The sequence below is a fragment of the Lissotriton vulgaris genome, chromosome 4_1, assembly GCF_964263255.1.
Source record: "Lissotriton vulgaris chromosome 4_1, aLisVul1.2, whole genome shotgun sequence".
NCBI lineage: Eukaryota > Metazoa > Chordata > Amphibia > Caudata > Salamandridae > Lissotriton > Lissotriton vulgaris.
The window spans coordinates 1,909,556,944-1,909,580,220 of NC_141691.1; the positions used below are offsets into that span (position 1 = coordinate 1,909,556,944).

General features: G+C 43.1%; 1 protein-coding gene across 2 annotated transcripts in view; it reads right to left on the minus strand.

Annotated features, from left to right (window-relative positions):
* LOC147724706 (CMP-N-acetylneuraminate-beta-galactosamide-alpha-2,3-sialyltransferase 1-like) overlaps positions 1 to 23,277 on the minus strand; it is a 366,638-nt gene that overhangs the window by 24,060 nt on the left and 319,301 nt on the right. For both annotated transcript variants that reach the window (XM_086966249.1, XM_086966250.1), the window contains exons 6-7: positions 4,415 to 4,460; positions 2,012 to 2,131 (exon numbers count right to left, since the gene is read on the minus strand). In XM_086966249.1, the coding sequence (XP_086822375.1) occupies positions 2,012 to 2,131; positions 4,415 to 4,460 (166 nt within the window). The remainder of the gene's footprint in view (positions 1 to 2,011; positions 2,132 to 4,414; positions 4,461 to 23,277) is intronic.

Sequence of the window (23,277 nt, forward strand, 5' to 3'; positions counted from 1 at the left end):
AGTCAGACCCTAAAGTATTGGCTAACTTTCGTCCTATCTCCTTTCTGCCTGCTTCCTCCAAAATATTGGAGAAGCATGTTCATAGTCATCTTGCCCATTATACAGAAGTCAATGACATTTTCCATCCTACGCAGTCAGGTTTCCGGTCGGGTTTCTCAACAGAGACAACTCTATTGGGCGTGTCTGAATATCTGCGTTACTTAATATTTAAAGGGGACTCTGCTGCGTTGATCCTACTTGACCTCAGCGCAGCGTTTGTTACTATCTCCTATAAAATTCTGTTAAAATCCCTCTTTGACATGGGCATCAGAGGCAAGGCCTTGGATTGGATTGCCTCTTTGTGAACCAAAGAACCTTTCAAATTACCTCGAACGCCGGGTCCTCTAATATCCATAGATCCCCTTACGGAGTTCCCCAGGGCTCGGTGCTTAGCCCTTTGCTTTTTAATTTGTAGGTTTCCCCACTTGCGCAGATTGCTGAATCTGAAGGCTTGACTATGTTTACTTATGTGGATGATTCGCAAATTATTTTCTCACTTTCGAACTTAGAATGTGATTCTGGATCTCTGCTGCAGGCGGGTCTAAGCAAAATCGCAACTTGGATGAGGGAAAACCTGTTGAAGCTCAATGGTGACAAAACGGAGGTTTTAATCCTGGGACCTAACCCGGATCTTTGGAACACAAGACATTGGCCTCCTGAAATGGGATCTCTTCCCATTCCGTCGGACCAAGTGCTTAATTTGGGCATTATCCTTGATAAAGGTCTGACTATGCTGCCTCAAGTTAAGAAGTTAACAGCCACGTGTTTTACCATCTTGAGGTGGCTCAGAAAAATCATCTGGATGCTAGCCGAGGATACGCAAAAGTCTGTAGTCAATGTCCTCCTCACCTCGCGGCTTGACTACGGAAATGTCCTTTATCTAGGGTCCTCGCAGGCTGTTCTGAGACGTCTTCAGCTTGTGCAAAATGCTGCTGCTAGACTGTTGTGCAAGTGCAATAGGAAAGAGCGCATGTCAGGTCATCTTAAGGCATTACATTGGCTCAGAGTCGAAAACAGAGTCAAGGTTAAAACCCTGAGTTTCATGCACAAAATCAAATTCGGCTCTGCCCCTAGATATCTTCAATCTCTGGTACATACCTACCTTCCTGCCCGCTGTTTGAGATCCTCATCGCATGGCCTTTTCAGCGTGCCTAGGGTTCGTTTAGCCAGGATGGGTGGTAGATCCTTTGCGCTTTTGGTACCAAAGTTGTGGAGCTCCCTCCCTCTTAATCTACGTACAGAAACAAGCTATGTACAGTTCCGCAGAGCCATAAAGACCTGGCTGTTTAACCAATAATTCCTGATCTGGACTTGTATTTGAGTTTTATCACCTTCTTATCTGCTATCTTCTTCTTTAGCGCTGGGAAACCCTTTTTGGGTAGCTGTCGCGCTTTACAAACCTAACAAATAATAAGTGCAGGAAGGTGTCCCTTTCTACACATAAATTATCACTAAATATTGACAATTTGCTACTTCTATGTGTGCTGCAGAATGCAGCACACATAGAAGTAACAAATCACCATTATTGATTGTTTATGTGTTCTTCTTGGACATAAACAATCATTCTCTGCAATGCAGGCACTCTTGCACTATGTTGCACTTGTGCCTGTGTTGGCACTAGGGAGCTAATTTTAGCACCAGAAAACACGGGGGTATCGTTGTAAATATGGCGCATCCCTATATTTTGGAAATGTCGAAGTACAGCGCTGCCAAATTTGACGCAGCTCCGCACTACGCCATTTCATTCTACATATGACCCTTAATTTGCAATCATTTCTAAAGGTGTGTTCTCTGGGGGCTACCTTTCTATTTTCACACCCCATGTAAACGCTGCTTTCCTTGTCGTGCGCACTCTGTGAATTTATTACAAGGTCATATTGCAAACTAGGCTTTGTTTTAATCACTGCTTACACATACTGTTTCCGCACATTTAATGTAATGTAATTAGCCAGAATAATTCACAAAATTGTACCTGATCACAAACATGGAGTGCAAATATTATGCACATAATTCCAGTGGAGGGATACTCGCCATGTTTTTCCATCCAGTTGAAGTGAACATACTTTATAAATGTGGGATTAAAGATTGATATCTGAAAAAAAAAGCCATAAATCTATAATGATATATAAATGTATATTACATTTTAAGTCACGTTACCTTAAAAGAAACACACACAGACATTGTATGTGATATGGTCTATATAGCTAAAATGATGACTGTGGATGCAGAACTGTTTTGTGGTACCAAACTGTTTGATTTCTGAGGTTGTGGAGAATAATGAACTAAGCTAAAAATCAGGTTGAACTTTTTGTAGCACTACATATTTAACACCATCGGTGTGGTGCAGATTTACCCTGTGCGCTGACCATCATTATTTCCCATTGTTCATGACGAGCTGTACGAGAGGTGTACCTCATGACGAGCTGAGCTCATCATGAGCATCGAAGGGGGAATTTATTATGTTTAGCCCAGGAGAAGAATACAAATTACATTAATAATCAATTTTATTTGGATATGCTATTATCTATGGTGCCACTGCCAGCTCTCATGATCTTGTAAAGTAATTTAATGTGCTGTCTACTGCTGAAACACAGGAGGGTCAGTGCATAGGCAGTGCAAAATGTTTTTTGTAAGTTAACGGGATTGAACAGAGAAATAAACTGCCCTGCTGAGGTGTTGCAGGTAATGAGTATCGTTATATAAAAAATAAATACAGTTCCACTGTAGCAGAAGAGAAGAAAAAATACTTTTCGAAAATTCAAAAAGAATACAAAAAACAGTTTTGCAGTACTATATGAAATTAAATACTAAATAGAAGTAGGTTCAAATGCAAAATTATTTAGCAACAGACACACACTGGTGGCCCCTGATCCCGCCACCAGCATTTGTACTCAAATATGCTAGTTCTGAAGTCAAATTAGTAATTTAACCAAGAAAATTCGTTAGTAAATGAGTTTGCTTGGTTTTGTAATTTCTATTGGTTTTTAGTTTTTAAGGCATATTTTCCAGTCTTTATTTTTTAGAGGTCTTTGGTTTCTCACGGCAATCCTTTCGTCATCAGCAGTAAGGCAAAATGATTACTTGTAGATGTTTTTGATACCACATCATTTTTAACATAAACATTGTATAGGACAATCATAGGGATAGATAATGAGGTAGGAATAGAGTTGAAGAGATGAGAACATGTAACTCTTAAATGTTTACATGTTAGAAGAGGCCTCTGGGGGCTTAGCCGCAGGCGCGGTGGTCACAAGGGTGGCCTTCAGACCGAAGAAGATGAGATTGAGGTCAGTTTTGAAAGCTTCTTTCATAAACCTATGTGCCATGTACCGTAGGCTGAATGCGGTATTTGTCCTCTATTGTTATGCAGTGTATTCCACACATAGCAAGATTTCTAGTGTATACACACTGAAAATTTGTAAATTGCACTTGTTATTTGTTCTGCTTCGACCGATCTCTGTTATATGGAATGTTCTTGCTTCTATTTATGTCATTTGTATAGAAAATTTAGAGATTTGCAAAACTGTGTTAAAAAGTGCATGTATCAAGAACAAAAAAAATGTGCATTTGAATTAGTAAAAAGTGTATTTGTATATGTGATGTATAGTAAATGGGCTTCAGTTAAAGAAGACATTAAAAAGTAACATGTAGGAAGGCTGCATCTAGTGATAGTAGTAGAATACTTTTTTTCAGTTGCCATGAACCATCAAAGTGTACATACAATAATACAATAAAATATGCCTAAAAAATAAAAAAGTTAATACATTTTTTCACTATCCATGTAAGTATAAAATCTCAATGAGCACACATTTAATTCCTCCAAATGATCGATTGATACAGAATTAATTTAAGAACTGAATACAAATAATCTGATTGTCAAGGGATTGAAAATCTCCGCAAATTTTTTTTCAAAACATTCTATATATGCAAATATATATTCCAGTGTGTGTGATTGTAAAAAATGTGTATACAGTGTGTTTCAACATGTTATCTCCTTTAGAATTTTACTATGCTTATGCCAAACAGCTTGCAAACATTTGCTGACAGCAAAACTAATAGCCGGTGTTGGGTCCCTTTTTAAAATTCTATGGGCCACTAAATATCTTGAAAATGCCAAGGACTGACATATTGTTTAAATCCATGTACGACGAGGCCCAAGGTTTGCTGAACAAAAAAACAATATGAGCATCTCTAGTATCTTGAGAAATGTTTGGTCTCTATAAATAAAATCATGTTCTAATTGATACTTAATAAGGATAATCAAATAATTCAATAGAAAAGCAAAATGGCATGATGCCATATGTTTGAGAAATTGGTTTAATAAAAGTAATAAGAAATGGTCATCACTCCCCAATATACATTCATGTAGAAATACCTTGTCTTCGCTAACGTTGATTTTACGTGGAACTCTAGCATACGTTCTGTAAGAAACATAAAGAGGGCTTATTAAATTTCTTATATACAGTACAAACATCTAACAGCTCTACCCCAATATAAAAAAATCAACTTCACCCATATTATATACAGACTTCAAATTCAAACTGCAAATATATTTGTCCACCAAGTTTCATTTAGACTCATGCTGTTGATAAACATCTCCACTGCTTATAGTAGAGAAGTGTAGACTTCAGTTGGCAATAAAAGAAGTAAATTGTTCCTCCTAAAATGTCTAGAACCACGGTAAGAAATCGGGTTATTGGTTCATGGGTGTGAAACCCTACTCATGCAACAACCACAATCCTTGTCAAAGTGAACGACAAAAGTCACTAAGTTACCTTGTAATCACTGGTAGCTTGGCACAAAAGCAGTCAGCTCTAAGTTATTAACTACTGTTCAGTATTTATGTTGCACTTAAAAAGTAATAATGGGAAAACACAACACCAGCAAAATGTAATAAATAACAAGATGGTGACTGAGAAACATATTTACAAAGGAGGGTCCAGGGGAAAGAATTTTTAACGACCAGGTAGTCACCAATCCCCAATAATTAATCATACAACAAACAGGGAGAATACCAGTCAACCCGTATAGAGACAGAGAACCTAGAGGAAATACATACGGAACATTGTCGTCTGGGAATGGTTAAATGGATATAGTGCAGTCCACCCCTAGCTCGGGGAACCCTCCTGCACTATACTCAAAATCTGGACGATCGACCCAGGTGTGATCTCAATCAGTGGTGCTGAAAAATTGCAGTGCAAAAGAAAAATAGTGAAACTGAAAAATGGCTACTGGGACACACAGCAGTATTTTAATAAGTATTAACCAAGTGCCATGATTAAAAAAGTGAAACCTGATAGTTTGAAAGAAGAACTATCTTATAGCAATAGGACAAAGGACAACATGTTTCAGCTTAATAGGTGACATTAACCTGGCTTTCGTCAGGACCATGGATGATATACGCTACTGCAAAAAATATTAGAAGAATTACTGTGAAAAACCAATATTTATATCGTTGTCACGATACACCCTACCAGAACCTGGTAGACACTGATGTGCCAAAAATATCCAATTAACTGGGGGTGCAATTTCATTTCTTCAACAACAGGAAATATCCATCATTTAGTATAGTGCTCTATTTATGCTTTCATCATCTAAATCTCCGTCTCAATACATAGCTACTGTACAAAAAAATTACAGAAGGGCTAAGTGTCCAAAAGGTAACCAGACATATAATATGCTAAATATATACTGTAATCAAATTCTCAATGTACTCTCCCATCTTTATGTGGGAGTAAGCCTCACCTCACACAGCAACTGCTCGGTTACTGAGGTCCCGCTTTGTGTGGGGTAAAATCAACACACAGACATCAAATATTTGTTTGTCCTCCTCCCCTAAAAAACCTTAATGTTGACACAGTTAAAAACAGACCATAGACCTCTAAAACAGGCCAATACATAATGTGGGAAAAACAAACCTCACTAAACGACAAGGTCAGAAGGTAAAGACCTAAGTGCTTCATTTATGGAAGCAAACACACAGTCAGTAGTTTTACACTGTTGTGGAATGCCCTACATCACAGAAGGATATGATTGATATGTGTAGTCAAATTACAGACAAACTCCTAAATGTTTCAAACATAACAGACTCCAAGAAACTAAATATTGCAAAGTATAGTCAAAGTGCTGCCTGGGGACTATAGAGACTCACCTGTCCGTCGGTACTCCTCACTTGGACCAAGCCGAAGGGTAGGTACTCATTTGGCAAAAACAGCGTCTCTATATAGTCCCTATGATTGGATAATGCCTAACACCTGACTTTTTCAGAAATGCACGTTCGTGCAAAGCACATGCTTGCATGAGCCTAAACGGAAATACTATCTCTATTGAGCGCATGCTCAGCAGCGTTCCTTTCTCCTTACAAAGGATGGGAAATGTAGTTGCAGAAAAGAAGTCAGGCCCTTACGGCTAACAATAGCATACGCATGTACCCAGCATATGCACAACAGTACAACCTAATGTCATCGGTTGCGCATGCTCCATGTCAAAACACCGTACCTGCTGCGTGACGAATACTGTTGACTGGATTGCGATTACATTAACGATCAACCATGTCTTCGCGACTACAGTAGAACTGTGAATTACTCTTAGACGTTTGTTTGCCAATTCCGTATAGGTTCAAAGTACCATAATCAATTCAAAACATACGTACAAACAGACAAGCATGAATAACATTTTCAAGATAGATGGACAATGCTGTGCGTCGCTTCATTTTCTTAATCATGGTAATTGTCAATATCAGGAGGTAAATCAATGCACAAACCATGCACTTGAGACATTAAAGCTTTAGCAGAACTCATGTTATTAAAATCTTGAATGCACATTTTAAACCTTTACATTCACTATACACAATCATAGAGCCAAAATTAGTTCAGTTATACAGGCTCTCGGAAGGATGAGATGTTTATTTCATCTAGCTATGTATATTGTATAGTAACGGTCAATATGCTGATATCAATCCAATTTCAGTGTTTAGTTCTTACTTATGTTCCTGACAGGTGACACTCAAGCAGTGACCCCAACAGAAACAAATACGAGTTGCTTTCTATATGATCGGGGGCTACAAATTACAGAGAGATCCAGGGAATCTCATCATTGACGCCTTCAGTATCGCAATTAAGCCAAAAGATCCATTTCTGTTCCCTAATAAAAAGGAATCTAGCAATATCACTAATGTGTGCGGGTACGAATGGACGTTCAAGGACCAACTATTGCATATCTTCTGCTTTGTGTTTAAAATTAAGGAAGTGGTTTGTGAAACCTGTGAATTGTTTATTGGGTCGAATGGTACTTTTGTGTTCGCTGATCCTGAGTTTGATTTTGCGTGTGGTGTACCCAATGTACCTCAGCGAACAGAGACAGGTGATCATATAAATCACTCTTTCCGAGTTGCAATTGGTATGTGTTTTCAAAATCCAAGGACTGCCTGTTTCAATATCGACAGATTCTGTTTTCTTGGTCTGCGGACAGGCACTGCAACATCAACAAGGATGGTGATCACGGACCGGGGGAAGATTCCATAATGTGTTGGTAACCTCGTTTGTCATGATTTTAGGTCTGGTGTGCACAAGACTGTCTCACAAACTGGGGCCCCTTTTAAAAGAAAAAAAAGGAAGAGGAATTCTCTCAGTAGCCACATTGAGGATTCTCCAATGACTCCGTATAATTTTTTGTACCTAGTTAGAAAGCGTACTAAACGTGTTCATAAAGGTAAGTCTATTGAGTGGTTCTTTGTTAATTCGAGCACCCAACAGCCACTCTCGATCATTGTTAGAAGCTCGTTTCCAGGCCTGTCTGACCAGGTGTCTCGGGTAATCACGGTTTTTTAGTTGCTCGGACAATATCTTGGCATGTTTTTCAAAGAGAGGTTTCTCAGAACAATTCCTACGTAAACGTAGGAACTGTCCGACCGGCAAGTTCTCACGCAAAGCCTTAGGGTGATGACTTCCAAATACTAACAACGAGCTCTTGGCCATAGGTTTTTTATACAACTCACATCCTACTTTCCCTTCTAGAGGAAAAATACAGATGTCCAAAAATGGCAGTTGAATGTGACTAAATTCTACTGTGAATTTGAGGAATTGATTCTGACTATTAAGCCAGGCATGGACATCTAAGATCTCAGTCGCAGTGCCACACCAAACCACAGAAATGTCACCTATGTATCTCTTCCACAGCACCACTTGATGCAGAAAAGGGTTGCTGTGGTCGAGAACATGTTGTTTTTCAAATAGATGAACATACAAGTTGGACAGGCTAGGCGCAAAAATGCTCCCCATGGATGTCCCGGAGATCTGGAGGATAATCTGTTCCTCAAATTTAAAGAAATTTTCCATCATGGCAATCGGGCACACTCCATGATAACATTGACTGGAGTGATGCTGTTCAAGTCTCGTGAATCCAAAAGGCCTCTGATAGACTCCAAAGCCTCCTCTTGAGGTATACAAATGTAAAGCGACTCTACGTCAAAACTGACCAATAGGTCAGTAGTGACGTTGGAGTCGATTTCAGGAAGCAGTCGTAGGACATCGGTAGTGTCCTGGAGGTAGGTGGCCATTTACTTTACTAGGGGCATTAGAAAGTAATCTACAAATGTCGATAGAAGCTCTAAAAGAGAGCCAATGCCCGAAATAACAGGGCGTCCAGGCGGTGGTCTCTGGGTTTTGTGGATTTTTGGCAGACAGTAAAAATAAGGCATAACTGGATGGTCAGTGACCAAACATGTAGCTTCATGGGGAGTTATCCAACCCTCCACACTAGCTTCATCCACCAGTTGTTTGATTTCAGCAGACAGTCTTGGTGTGGGATCTACAGACAAAGGTTTGTACGAATTTGTATCATTCAATTGCCTCAAGCATTCTGCTCGGTAGATATCAATGTCCATTACAACTGTGGCTCCTCCTTTGTCTGCTGGTTTTATTATAAAGGAGCTATCTTAAGCCAATGTTTGCAAAGCAATTTTTTCTTTGGTAGATAGATTTTGATAGCTCCGTTCTTGAGAGTCACACAAAGCCATACATCATGGGTGACGGCTTTCTCAAAAGTAGCAACCTGAGAAGGGACTTGATGAGTCAAAGGAGTGAAAGTAGGAGCAGGACGCAAACCAGTGTTGGTAATAGTACTGTTCATACTGTCACAATCTCCCTCCTTAGTTTTGAAAACGAAGTGGAGACGGTTCTTTCTAAAGAATTTCTCCAATTGAAAAGGGGCCCCTTTGTTGGTGGGAACAAATCCCAGTCCTTTATTCAATACTTTCTGCTCCTCAGATGTTAGAGTACGTGTGCTCAGGGTTACTATCAAATTCGCCCTGTCTGCATTCAGGGTGGTTGATTGTTGTTGCCCTGTCCTGCTGCGAGTGTTGGGAATTGATAGTTCTGTTTCCCAATGTACTGATGGTTGCCCTCTTCTCCTGCCGCGATTGCGTCCACGGCCCTGACCTAAAAAAGGCTGATTAGCAAAAATGGTGGATTTTGCAAAAAGGGGTGCATCTGTTGAGGAAATGGTTGTTGCTGGTAACCCCAAGGTCCTGGGGGCCAACGCTGCCCTTGCCCACGCCTTCTATTGGCTCTAGGTGGTTGACCCCTACCTCTACTATAAGATATACTGCAGTTAGCGGTGTCTGAGTCACTTAACCCCTGCTCCAAACCTGAGGTGGAATAATTTGGACCATATCGCTTTCCTCTTTTGCTATATTCCGGTGCCACATATGTGTGGCTAGTATAGGGATAAACCTTCACCAGCGAAAACCGGGCCAAGTCTTTTTTAAATTTGTCAGTTTTCGTGATCAATATATTGTCTCTATAGTCTTTGTCAGATTTGTTAGTTTCATCCATGTGTTTTTTATAGAGGGCGTTTGTAATGGTTGTTTTAATCTGACCCTCAAGCACCTGTATACCAATAAGAAGGGCATCCGCCTCCTTCTTTGCAGTGCTTATAATTAGGATGAGCCAATCGCGTATACACTACCACGCGATGAGTGACCAGTCTCGTAAAAACTCTTTATCAGTCAGGAATAACCTGGGTGTATTGGTCAAAATCAGACCTTGTAAATACTCTGCCATAACAACTCCATGAATAAATTGAAGTGCTTGAATTGGTCTTTTTTTGACTGAGTAATGTAGCCCAATCATCCTGGGTATTACCGAGAATCTCAGACAGCATATCCAGAATACTCAGGTTGTTTGTCAATATGTAGTTCAGAATTTCATCATCGTACCTCTGAGGAGCAGTAGGTATTGAATAAAGGACTGAGATTTGTTCTCACCAACAAAGGGGACCCTTTTCAATTAAGATGTGAATTGGAGAAATTGTTTAGAAAGATCTGTCTCCTCTTCTTTTTTAAAACTCAGGAGGGAGATTGTGACGGTATGAACAGTACTACTACCAACACTGGTTTGCGGCCTGCTTCTACTTTCACTCCTTTGACTCTTCAAGTCCCTTCTCAGGTTGCTACTTTTGAGAAAGCCGTCAACCATGATGTTATGGCTTTGTGTGACTCTCGACAACAGAGCTATCAAAATCTATCTACCAAAAAAAAAATTGCTTTGGAAACATTGGCTAAAGATCACTCCATTATAATAAAACCAGCTGACAAAGGAGGAGCCACAGTTGTAATGGACATTGATACCTACCGAGCAGAATGCTTGAGGCAACTGAATGATACAAACTCGTACAAACCTTTGTCTGTAGATCCCACGCCAAGATGTCTGCTGAAATCAAACAACTGGTGGATGAAGCTAGTGTGGAGGTTTGGATAACTCAATATGAAGCTAAATTTTTGGTCACTGATCATCCAGTTATGCCGTATTTTTACTGTCTGCCAAAAATCCCCAAAAACCAGAGACCACCGCCTGGACACCCTATTATTTAGGGCATTGGCTCTCTTTTAGAGCCTCTATCGACATTTGTAGATTTCTTTCTAAGACCCCTAGTAAAGGAAATGTCCACCTACCTCCAGGACACGACCGATGTCTTGCGACTGCTTCCTGAAATCGACTTCAACGTAACTACTGACCTATTGGTCTGTTTTGACATAAAGTCGTTTTACACTTGTATACCTCAGGAGGAGACTTTGGAATCTATCAGAGGCCTTTTGGATTCACGAAGCTTGAACAGCATCACCCCAGTCAATTTTATCTTCGAGTGTGCCCGATTGGCCATGATGGGAAAAAAAATTAAATTTGAGGAACAGATTTTCCTCCAGATATCCGGAACATCCATGGGGAGCATTTTTGCGCCTAGCCTGGCCAACTTGTATGTTCATGTATTTGAAAAACAACATGTTCTCGACCACAGCAACATTTTTCTACATCAAGTGGTGCTGTGGAAGAGATACATAGATGACATTTTTGTGGTTTGGCGTCGCTCTACGACTGAGATGTTAGATTTCCATGCCTGGCTTAAAAGTCAGAATCAATTCCTCAAATTCACAGTAGAATTCAGTCACATTCAACTGCCATTTTTGGACATCCGTATTTTTACTCTAGAAGGGAAACTAGGATGTGAGTTGTATAAAAAACCTATGGCCAAGAACTCGTTGTTAGTATTTGGAAGTCTTCACCCTAAGGCTTTGCGTGAGAACTTGCCGGTCGGACAGTTCCTACGTTTACATAGGAATTGTTCTGAAAAACCTCTCTTTGAAAAACATGCCAAGATATTGTCCGAGCAACTCAAAGACTGTGATTACCCGAGACACCTGGTCAGACAGGCCTGGAAACGAGCTTCTAACAATGATCGAGAGGCACTGTTGGGTGCTCAAATTAACAAAGAACCACTCAATAGACTTACCTTTTGTGAACACGTTTAGTACGCTTTCTAACCAGGTACAAAAAATGATACGGAGACATTGGAGAATCCTCAATGTAGCTACTGAGAGAATTCCTCTTCCTCTTTTTTTTTTTAAAAGGGGCCCCAGTTTGCGAGACAGTCTTGTGCACACTAGACCTAAAATCATGACAAACGAGGTTACCAACACATTTTGGAATCTTGCCACGGTCCGTGGTCATCATCCTTGTGGATGTTGCAGTGCTTGTCCGCAGACCACGAAAACAGAATCTGACGATATTGGAACAGGCAATCCTTGGATTTTGAAAACACATACCAATTGCAACTCGGACAGAGTGATTTATATGATCACCTGTCCCTGTTCGCTGAGGTATATTGGGTACACCACACGCAAAATCAAACTCCGGATCAGCAAACACAATAGTACCATTCGACGCAATAAACAATCCACAAATCTCACAAACCGCTTCCTTAATTTTAAACACAAAGCAGAAGGTATGCAATGGTTGGTCCTTGAACGTCCATTCGTACCCACACACATTAGTGATATTGCCAGATTCCTTTTTATTTGGGAACAGAAATTAATGGATCTTTCGGCTTCAATGCGATACTGAAGGCCTCAATGATGAGATTCCCTGGGCCTCCCTGTAATTTGTCATTTGTAGCCCCCGAACATATGGAAAGCAACTGGTGTTTGTTTCTGTTGGGGTCCCTGCTTGATTGCCACCTGTCAAGAACATAAGTAAGTACTAAACACTGAAATTGGATTGATATCAGCATATTGACTGTTACTATACAATATACATAGCTAGATGAAATAAACATCATCTCATCCTTCCGAGAGCCTGTATAACTGAACTAATTTTGGCTCTATGATTGCGTATAGTGAATGTTTAGGTTTAAACTGTGCATTCAAGATTTTAATAACATGAGTTCTGCTAAAGCTTAAATTTCTCAAGTGCACGGTTTGTGCATTGATTTACCTTCCGATATTAACAATTGCCATGATTAAGAAAATGAAGCGACGCACAGCATTGTCCGTCTATCTTGCACATTTTATTCATGCTTGTCTGTTTGTGCATATGTTTTGAATTGATCATGGTACTTTGAACCTATACGGAATTGGCAAACAAACGTCTAAGAGTAATTCACAGTTCTACTGCACTCGCAAAGACATGGTTGATCATTAATGAAATCGCAATCCAGTCAACAGTATCCGTCATGCAGCAGGTACGGTGTTTTGACATGGAGCATGCGCAGCCGATGACATTAGGCTGTACTGTTGTGCACATGCTCGGTTCATGCGTACGCTATTGTTAGCCGTAAGGGCCTGACTTCTCCTCTGCAACTACATTTCCCATCCTTTGAAAGGAGAAGGACACGCTGCTGAGCATGCGCTCTATATAGATAGTATTTCCGTTTAGGCTCATACAAGCAGGCGCTTTGCACGAATGTGCATTTCCGAAAAAGTCAGGTGTTAGGCATTATCCAATCATAGGGACTATATAGAGAAGCTGTTTTTGCAAAATGAGTACCTCCCCTTCGGCTTGGTCCAAGTGAGGGGTACCGACGGACAGGTGAGTCTCTATAGTCCCGAGCAGCACTTTGACTATACTTTGCAATATTTAGCTTCTTGGAGTCTTTTATATTTGAAATAGTGAGGAGTTTGTCTGTAATTTGACTACACATATCAATCATTTCCTTTTGTGATGTAGGGCATTCCACAACAGTGTAAAACTACTGACTGTGTGTTTGCTGGCATAAATGAAGCACTTAGGTCTTTACCTTCTGACCTTGTCGTTTACTGAGTCCTGTTTTTCCCACATTATGTATTGGCCTGTTTTAGAGGTCTATGGTCTGTTTTTAACTGTGTCAACATTAAGGTTTTTTAGGGGAAATCGACACACAAATATTTGATGTCTGTGTGTTCCTTTTACCCCACACAGAGCGGGGCCTCGGTAACTGAGCAGTTGCCGGGTGAGGTGAGGCTTACTCCCACATAAAGATGGGTGAGCACATTCTGATTACAGTATATTTTTAGCATATTATACGCCTAGTTACATTTTGGACACTTACCCCTTCTGTAAAATTTTTGTACAGTAGCTATGTATTGAGACGGAGATTTAGATGATGAAAGCATAAATAGAGCACTACACTAATTGATGTATATTTACTGTTGTTGCAGGAATGAAATTGCACCCCTAGTTAATTGGATATTTTGGCACATCAGTGTCTACCAGGTTCTGGTAGGGTGTACCGTGACAACGATTTAAATATTTATTTTTCACAGTAATTCTTCTAATATTTTTTGCAGTAGCATATATCATCCATGGTCCTGACGAAAGCCAGGTTAATGTCACCTATTAGGCTAAAACATGTTGACCTTTGTTCTATTGCTATAAGGTAGTTATTCTTTCAAAATATCAGGTTTCACTTTTTTAATCATGGCACTTGGTTAACACTTATTAAAATACTGTTTTGTGTCCCAGTAGCCATTTTTAAGTTTCACTATTTTTCTTTTGCACTGCAATTTTTCAGCACCACTGATTGAGATCACACCTTGGTCGATCATCCAGATTTTGAGTATAGTGCACCTTGGAGGGATTGGCAGGCAGGTAGGTCCTGGTTTTCTCTCAGTTCCCAGAATGATGAAGGGTTAGGTTAGAGTAATGGTAGCCCTCCTATAGCAATCCCTTGCAGCATTCTGTGTGTTAATGAGTCAGTAGGAGGCAATAACATGAGTGACCTTCCATTTCTCTCTTTGTGCTAACAGGACTACAGAAAGGCCGACTCACATGTTATTCACAGTCATGTGACCCAGGACACAGGCTACAGGCACCAAATGTTCAGGACAAGAAACTGGGAACTTTCTCAAAGTTGCATTTTCAGATGTGACTTAAAAATATGACTTCATCACTATGGAGGATTTTAAAATACAATTACCTTGACACCAAACATGACATTTGTATCTGTTCCCGATGAGATAAGGTAACTCAATTTAATCATAAGTGAGAGATAGGCCTCACAGTAGTGAAAACTAATTTGGGAGTTTTTCAATACCAAGACATGTAAAACTTGAAAACACATCCTAACTTTTGAATGTAATGCACACTACCCTATAGGCTGTCTGTAGCGTACCGGGGGGATTATGAAAATTAAGAAGGGAGATTTAGGGCTGGAAAAAGGTTTATATTGGCAGCTTGAAGTGACAGTTTCAAAAAGGCACTACAGGCTGCAATGGCAGGCTTCAGACATGTTTTAAAGGGCTTCTTTAGTGGATAGCGCAATGAGTGCTGCAGGCTCGTTAGCAGTATTTAATTTACAGGTCTATCATACATGTAGTACCATATAGTAGGGCCTTATAAGTAATTAGATGTGGAAATTGAGTGTAAGCTAATTTTAGTAAGTTTGAAGAGGAGAGCACAAGTCCTTTAGCACTAGTCAGCAGTGGTAAAGTTTGCATAGTCCTTATGCCAACAACAACGAAATTCAGAGAACAGGAGGGGTGTTGGCAAAAGGTATCGGGGTGATCCTGTAGAGAAGGCCACATCCAACAATCACTCGTACTATGAATAAGCCCAGCAAAGTTGTATGAGTTTATAACTTGATTGACAACTAACGGAAATATTACTTACCTGTAACACAACTGGAGCCCACGGTAGGGTAGATCGCAAAAATCGAAAAAATCTCTGTATTCCATGCATGTAATGAAAGGGTGCACAAGTAAATGAATCCAAAACGCACATCAACCAACCTTGCCCATATGAATCAAAGTGAAAATCAATATTAAGAACACTTAGGTCATTGTATGTGGAGTCCACTCTCTTTTAAATGAGAGATTGTCCGCCATGAAGACTTTATGCTTTATGGGTGAAGATCCAGTGATTCAATGGCAAGAAGTGGATTTGGCATTGACAAATAAAAAGCTTTTGTTTACACTCTAATTCTAAACCATCCATTGCCATTTAATTGTCTAGCTCCGGAGAATGGTCTCACGTACTACAGAAAATCTCGGCGCCAACTCCACTTCTTGCTATTTAATCACTGAATTTTCACCCTTAAATCATTCAATCATGACAGTTTGAAATTTAAAAGAGGGTTGACTCTACATACTTTGACCTATGTGTGTTTAATAATAATTTTCAATTTGATTCATGTGGACAAGGTGATGGTGTGTTCTGAATTCTTTTTATTGTGCATCCCTTCCTTACATGTATGGAATATAGATATTTTTTCTTAATTTAAATATTGTGTTTTCTTTTAATTGATAATTTGATGTATGTTTACATCAATGGTTTAATTCTATCTGTCAATATTTGGACAGGGGATTTATATTCAGGATTATGAAAACTAACTGACAAATGTTCAACGTAGAATTGTGGCTAGGTTACACTTTGCGCATCACCAATATTCAAGTAATAAAACCAAGTATCTTCAGGGTTGCTCCAGGTTTCACCGATTTATGGACCGAGGATGACGGCAGGAGTACTCTCCTTCTCATGGAACTCATTCTATCTATACTTATCTGGACCAGACTTACTGTCTGATTGAGATTCCATTCACGTGATATGTCAGAACGCTGAAGGATATGTATCTTATATTAAATATACTATTTTAGAAACATGGTGTTTGGGACCATACACAGGTCTTACCTGGAATGTGGTGAACTCATCTACTGAGACTTGTGCTAGCCCTGAGGAAGTCGTCGGGTGATTTGCCCCGAGACGAAACATGTGTCGGCTATTGGCTACATTTGGTGATGTCATCTATACCAATTGAACACCAAGAAGTTTTGTGTAATACATCTACAAATATAATAGGAATAAAGGAGACAAGAAAGTAAAGTAGACAACTTTTGAGAATATTTTGAAATTGAAACTTTATTGGACTGATAGCTTGATATGTCTTAACTGTGAATGTCAATTTGTCATTTGCTCTGGAATTATATTCTGTTTAGTAACTGACAAATGATTCCCTTGTTAGATTTTTTTATAAAAAAACGCAGAATCTCAGAATGTTTAGAAACATGCAGAAGAATTTTAACATATCTATATTTACCTAAGGAGAGCAAACACTAGGCATTTTTGTCACTGTATGCTAAAAAAAAGTAGAAGAAAGAAAAGCAAAGGTTTTTTTTTCTTTAAACTGCTGCATTAATTGTGCTCTGTGACCTGACTGGCCTTTCTTCTGGTTGCTGACTGTGACAGTAGCATTGTGATGTCAGAAATCAACTGTTATTACAATTGAATTCTGATATCTTTTCTGAATAATCAGTGATTCAAGGTATCACAATTTGCCGATAATAAAGAAGTTAAAGGGGGGGCGTGGCTTGGCCACCAGCGGGGATGGACGTGTGAGCACGAAGCTCCATGCCCACCTCCTCAATTATCCTGAGAAACCCGGCCCTGATATCCCCGGAGGGCAGCTACTGACCGCCCCTCTCCGGGTGAGCCCTGCGGTGCGGTCCTGTGGGCTAGGCGGCGGCGGCACGCCGGACTCCTGGAGGACTCACCCTAACGGCACCAGCCATTTTCCTACGGCCTAGATGGCTGGGCACATCCCCGGCCTCGCGTGATCGGCGGGCCGGGTTGAGGTGAGGGCTGCTCGTCCTCGTTTGGCGGCGGACTCGGAACGCCGGAGCTGACCCGGGAGTTATACACCGGAGGCCAGCGAGACGTCATCGATATCAGCGGTGCTGGCGGTGCCCTGCTGGAAGCCTAGTGATACTGGATGACCGCCTTCACCCACTGGCGGCGGACCTGTGCCGCGAGGTAGGCCGCGTGGCCTGTGAATTCCCACGGCGCGAGGACGGCGGCCGGTAGAGAGCTTCCCGATTCTCCCGGCTGCCCTGGTTCTGGCCCCCCTGGACGCATGGCGAGTGGCTGAATGCGGACCTGTCCGGCTGGCAGAGAGGCTATTACCCTATCTGGGGGCCATGTCTGTTGCTCCCCCACCCCACTGCTGTCACTGAGCCCGGGGGCCGGGTCTGGATAGTGGCAGAAGAGGTCTCTGTGCTTGGCGCTGCCTGCGACCTGAGTGTGCCCACGCAGGGGGGCCGGCGGACATTGTGTGCTGCACACCTCTGGGGCCGGAGTGCGTGACTCCGCCACTTGATCTGGGACATGCAAAATGTGGCATGGCGGTGGTGATCGGCTGACCAGCCTGGAAATTACGCCTGGAGTGACTGAAGTGCGGGTGGGCAAGACATTGGGCCCAGTTGTAGATGCCCTAGTGTTCTGTAGGACGATCTGCACGCCGCTGGGGGTGCCTGCTGTCGCAGCTGGGGCTGCTGCTTCTGTGACCTGTGGTGGGTGCCCCCGGCGCTGGTGAGCACCTCTGACAGACCTGAGTTGGAAGGGTCCCTCGCTGCCACGGGGCTTGCCCACTACCTGGGGACCGACACCATGGGGAAACTTTGTAAGAAACCGGGTCAGGTACCTCCTGATCATGTGGGGGACCAACTTAGGGACCGAGATCTTGAGCCATCCGGGGACCCCGCGGCGGGACTGCAGCAGCGCCAGATGGACCAGATCTTGAAGGCCATCGCCGACACGAGAGAGGCTCTGCACCAGGACATCACTCAGGTGTCCACAAGTCTGGGGCTGCTACAGGCGGATCATGGAAAGCTAGTGGACCGAGTCAAGCAGGCTGAGTTTACGCTGGAAGTGCTGGAACCGGCCCAAAAGGCGACGGACGCCGCCCTGGAGGACTTGCAGAGAAGAGTCCTAACGCTGGAGAAGAGGGCCGAGGACGCGGAGGGTCGCAACTGGCGCAACAACATCCGAGTGGTGGGCCTGCCGGAAAAGATTGAGGGGACAGATATGATTTCCTACCTGGAGACCTGGCTGCGAGAGGTGGTTGCCCCGAGGGGCTGACGCAATTCTACACACTGGAGAGAGCCCATCGGGTTCTGGCCCGTCCCCAGGCTCCTGGCCGACCCCCCCGGCCAGTGGTCACGCGCCTGCTACACTTCAAAGATAGGGACCTCCTCTTACAGAGGGCATGGACGATGGGGCCCTACCAGGTGGACAACGCTAGGGTTTCTATCTACCCTGATTATTCTTTCGAGGTCCAGCGCCATCGCTCCTCCTTCCTGGCGGTCAAGAAGGCACTGCGGGATGAGGTTATCCGATACTCTCTCCTGTAATCGGCCTGTCTGCGGATACTGCTGGACGGCACCTCCTCCTTCTATAACAGCCCTGAAGAAGTGTGGCACTGGTTGGAGTTTTACAAGGCTGGGACTGACGACCGGGCGGCAACTGGGGAGGCGCGGGAAGGTGCGCCGAAACGAAGACGGGGCCGACGGCCCAGGAAACAATCCGCTACTTCTCGAGTCCCCTTTGTGTCGCAGACTGAGCTGGAGCGCCAGGAGGCCCTCAGGGCGGTTTCCACTATTTCGGAGGCGGCGGACTCTGCTTCTGCAACGGACTCAGGATCCCAAGGGGGCTGGAGAGATGCGACCTCCGAGGGCTCGGACGGCGGAGGTCCAGTGCCGCCTCATGTCACACCTGGGACTGCAGATGACCTTCTGGACGCATAACCCTTGTGCCATCATTTTGGCGGTAATGTAAAGGAGTGTGATGTCATTTGAAGGGCGAGAGGGGATGGATGCATGCTGCGTCATTGGTGGCTTTTGGGGGGGTGACGATGGTTGGTAAGCTTTTGTGGCGGCTGGCTGGGACCGCGGGACATCACGGGGAATCACTTAGGAGGTGGGGTCACATACTAGCACTGACTTCGTAGTCTGTCCTATTGTGGCTCAGCACCCCCTTGATCTCACAATGGTTGTGAGACTCTGGTGGCTACCAGAAACTTTCTTTAATTGGGATTTCGAATTTGGATGGGTTTCTGCGGTTTGGTGCCTGTTCTGGGGGCGGGTGGGATGTGGGTTGCTTGGGTTGTTTTGGGGTTCCAAGGGAATGTCGGTGCGCCTGGGGTTTTGCCAATGACTCAAACTGTATGTGTAACTTTAAATGGGACCCTACCTGAACTGAAATGTATAACTTGGAATGTGCGGGGACTGAATTCCATGCTGAAGCGACACAAAGTGCATGCCTATCTTGTTTGCAGGGGAGTCCAAGTGGCTTTCATGCAGGAAACGCATATTGACCAATCCGAGGGGCGGGCATTGCAGCGCAGGTGGCAGGGCCAACTGTTTTATACTACCTTCTCGGCCTTTGCACAGGGAGTATTGGTTTGGGTGAGAGCAGGGGTTCCGTTTCAGCCCTTGACAACGCTGGTGGATCCTGATTGGAGGTTTGTGGCTGTGCAGGGCCGGCTTGACGGGAGGGATCTGACGCTTTGTAGTGTTTACGCCCCGAATGTAGAGCAGTCTGCCTTCTTCGCACGAATATCCGGGAAATTGGCGACAGTTTTAGCATGCACGGTCCTACTTGGGGGAGATTTTAACTCTGTATTAGATGTGGAGTTGGACAGATCGCACCCACCACTAGCTCAGTCTGCAGTTCATAGAATAGCAAAGAGAAGTCGGGATTGGCAGTGTTTGTGGGGATTGGTTGATGCATGGCGAACGCAGCACCCTACTGAGAGGGATTATTCCTTTTATTCCCCCCCCGCATGATCTGCATGTCCGGCTTGACAGCATTCTAAGCTCACCAGATGTTCAGAGTTTGGTCCGCCACAGCGAGTACCTGGCAAGGACAATCTCTAACCAAAATCCCTGTTTGGTGGTGGTCCAGTGGACCCGGCAGCGTCAGGCTATTCCCACTTGGTGGTTGAACCCACTGGCGTTGTAGGACTCGACTTTTAAGACCACGGTGCAGGAAGGCGTGGAGGGCTATTTTAAAGTGAATGAGGGAACGGCGTCGAGCAGGGCCCTTGAGTGGGACGCCTTTAAGGCGGTAATTAGAGGGGTTTGTATCTCCGCTACGACGGGGGCCCGCAAAACCCTCCTACATGATCTTGTGAGGATAGGTTGCGTTCCGCGGAGCGGGCTAGCCATGAGGATCCCGAGTCTCACGGGGCTGTTTCGGCTGCTCTTGAGGAGGTCGCGGTACAGATGGAAAAGCTCTGCTGCTTTGAACATAAGGAATACCTCGTTCAGGCTCATGCAGAGCGCGATAAGGTGAGCTCCCTATTGGCTTGGCTGGCCAATCCTGCGGCTCGTGGTACTCCAATCTTGACACTATCTACTGCAGAAGGTCGCTTTTTTGGCTTTTTTGCCAATAAAAAACTTGTTTACAAAAACAAAATAAAGAAATTAAAGACATGTTTTTATACAGGGATTGCAGAATCCCATGTGTTATGCTATTATTGTGTACCTGCTACATGTACATTGTAACTGTGATGCTTAAGTCCTGAACTGCAACTACTGCATGGTTAGTGCGCTATAAAGAGTGAATTGCCAATGCATACCCTCATACTCCTGTTAGTGCTTAATTTGTGTTTTTGGTTTCTGGTGCTCGGCACTGGCCATTAATTATCAGCGCTGGCTCTAATGACAGTCCACCACATGGTGGCGCTGTCTCTTGAGATAAGCACAACAACTGGGTTTATTAAGTCAATATACATTGAAAATGATTAATAATGCTAGCCTCTCATGCGGTTAATATAGCTTTATGTGACCTGAAATAGTCTGAATTGTCACAGGATTGTGATGGTTAGGTGTTATGCTAGTACTGCCACTGGCAGCGCTTGCAGGGTATGGGGGGTAGAGGGTGCAGTGTACTTCCGAGAATAGCCCTGGCTCATAGTCTTTTCACAAATTAAGCTCTGACTCCTGTGCCAAAGATACTGACATGGAGACACGGAATTATGTTACTGGTTACATTTTTGTTGTTGCAGGGAGAACTGACTTGCACCTATGTAATGTGGCCTGTGGTACGTTTTGCATCTGCATACTTGTTTGGTAACAATATGCTATATCAGTTCCTTTGTGGCACTGCTTGTGTATAATTGAGCTATGTCAATTTTTGTTAGCGCTACTAAATGTGAAAGTACATAATTTGTACACTGCTTGATGGCAGAACTCGGTAGGAATATTTTGTGTAATTGAATTCGATGGATTGCTCTAAAATCAGGCCTATTTTTTAAGTGCTCGACGAGACACGCAGCTGTACCGATATGTACAAGTTGCTTCTCGCATACTTGTTGGTGTGCTCGAGATAGGACCTATTTTTCTGGAGCTTTGCCCAGGTTTGTAGCTTGTTACCCCGTTCATTGTGACATAATGCATTGTTGCTTTGGCAGCCCCTATGAGGTGGTTTATATTGAGTAACCCGAGAGGGCATGTCTTTATCCACTGGTATTAGTGACTTTGTTGGCCCCGCTTAGAATTAAAATAGTGGAATTGAAAATCTTTATTTCGATCCATATATTAATTGAAATCTTCCTTTTGGACGGCCTTTTATGTAGGGTGACCAAAGATCACGGATTTCCCCTGACAGTGCTGGTTTTCTGAGGACTGTTCAAACGCTTTTTCTAGTTTTAAATACATGTCCCGGTTTTTGGAAAGTGGAATATTTCTGCTAACCCAGCTTTTGGTGACTAAATTAGAGAAACCTGTGTACACTTTAACCCTGTGGGCAACGACGTTGTCAGAACTTTAACTCCCACAAAGCAAGTTTTTTGTTTTGGCATCAACCAGTGATAATGGTGACCCCTTGGATGATTTTTCTATGTGAAGTTCATGAGTTGCAAAGCGGGGGTGTTTTTGTGGAGCCGCGCCACAGTAAAGTCGTGTTTTGTGTAGCATCACAAATTGGAGGTGCTTGTGTTTTGTGTTGCCTCGCCGCTGTGAAGGTGTGATTTTTGGAGCATCACACAGTAAAGGTGAGTGTGTTTTGTGGTGCCTCGTCACAGTGAATGTGTGTGTATTTTGTGTTGCCTCAATCAAACAAAAGCGAGGGTTGGACCAGGAACTAATTAAGGTCCAGTGCCCGTGCTCCGAATTCTAATGTTATAACCAAGTAGGGGGGTCACTGTTCCATCGGAGTGCGCACTATGAAGTCATGCTTACACTCAAAGAAGGTAAAGAGTAAAGTGAGAGATCCTAAAGAAGGAAAAAAAGGTAGGTCTTGAACCTTCCCATAGTCAAGCAAAAAAGGGGGGGGGGGCACTTATTGTTTCTCTCCTGCCCTCACATACTCCAGAGGATGTCCTGTTTCATCATCGTGCGGTGCTCCTTGTTGGGCCGGCGCTGTAATGCCCTACGGGTCCCCCGAAGAGTCGCTTTATCGGAGATCTTTTCAGAGAACAGCTGTATGATGAGTGTGGGTATGTAGAGAGGGTCCTTCTCTCAGTGATGGTGCTGGTGGGGTAGTGGATAACAATGGCTGGGGGGTACCGAAGGGCAGTAATTTTATTAGTGATAGATGGGTTTCCCTGTCATATTAAAAAAACAAAAGATTGTGTTTTACAATATGGGTAATAATGTACCCTGGGTAACTTTAGAGTGTGGTCAGGTCGACATGTTGCGCACTAGCATGGTCAGGT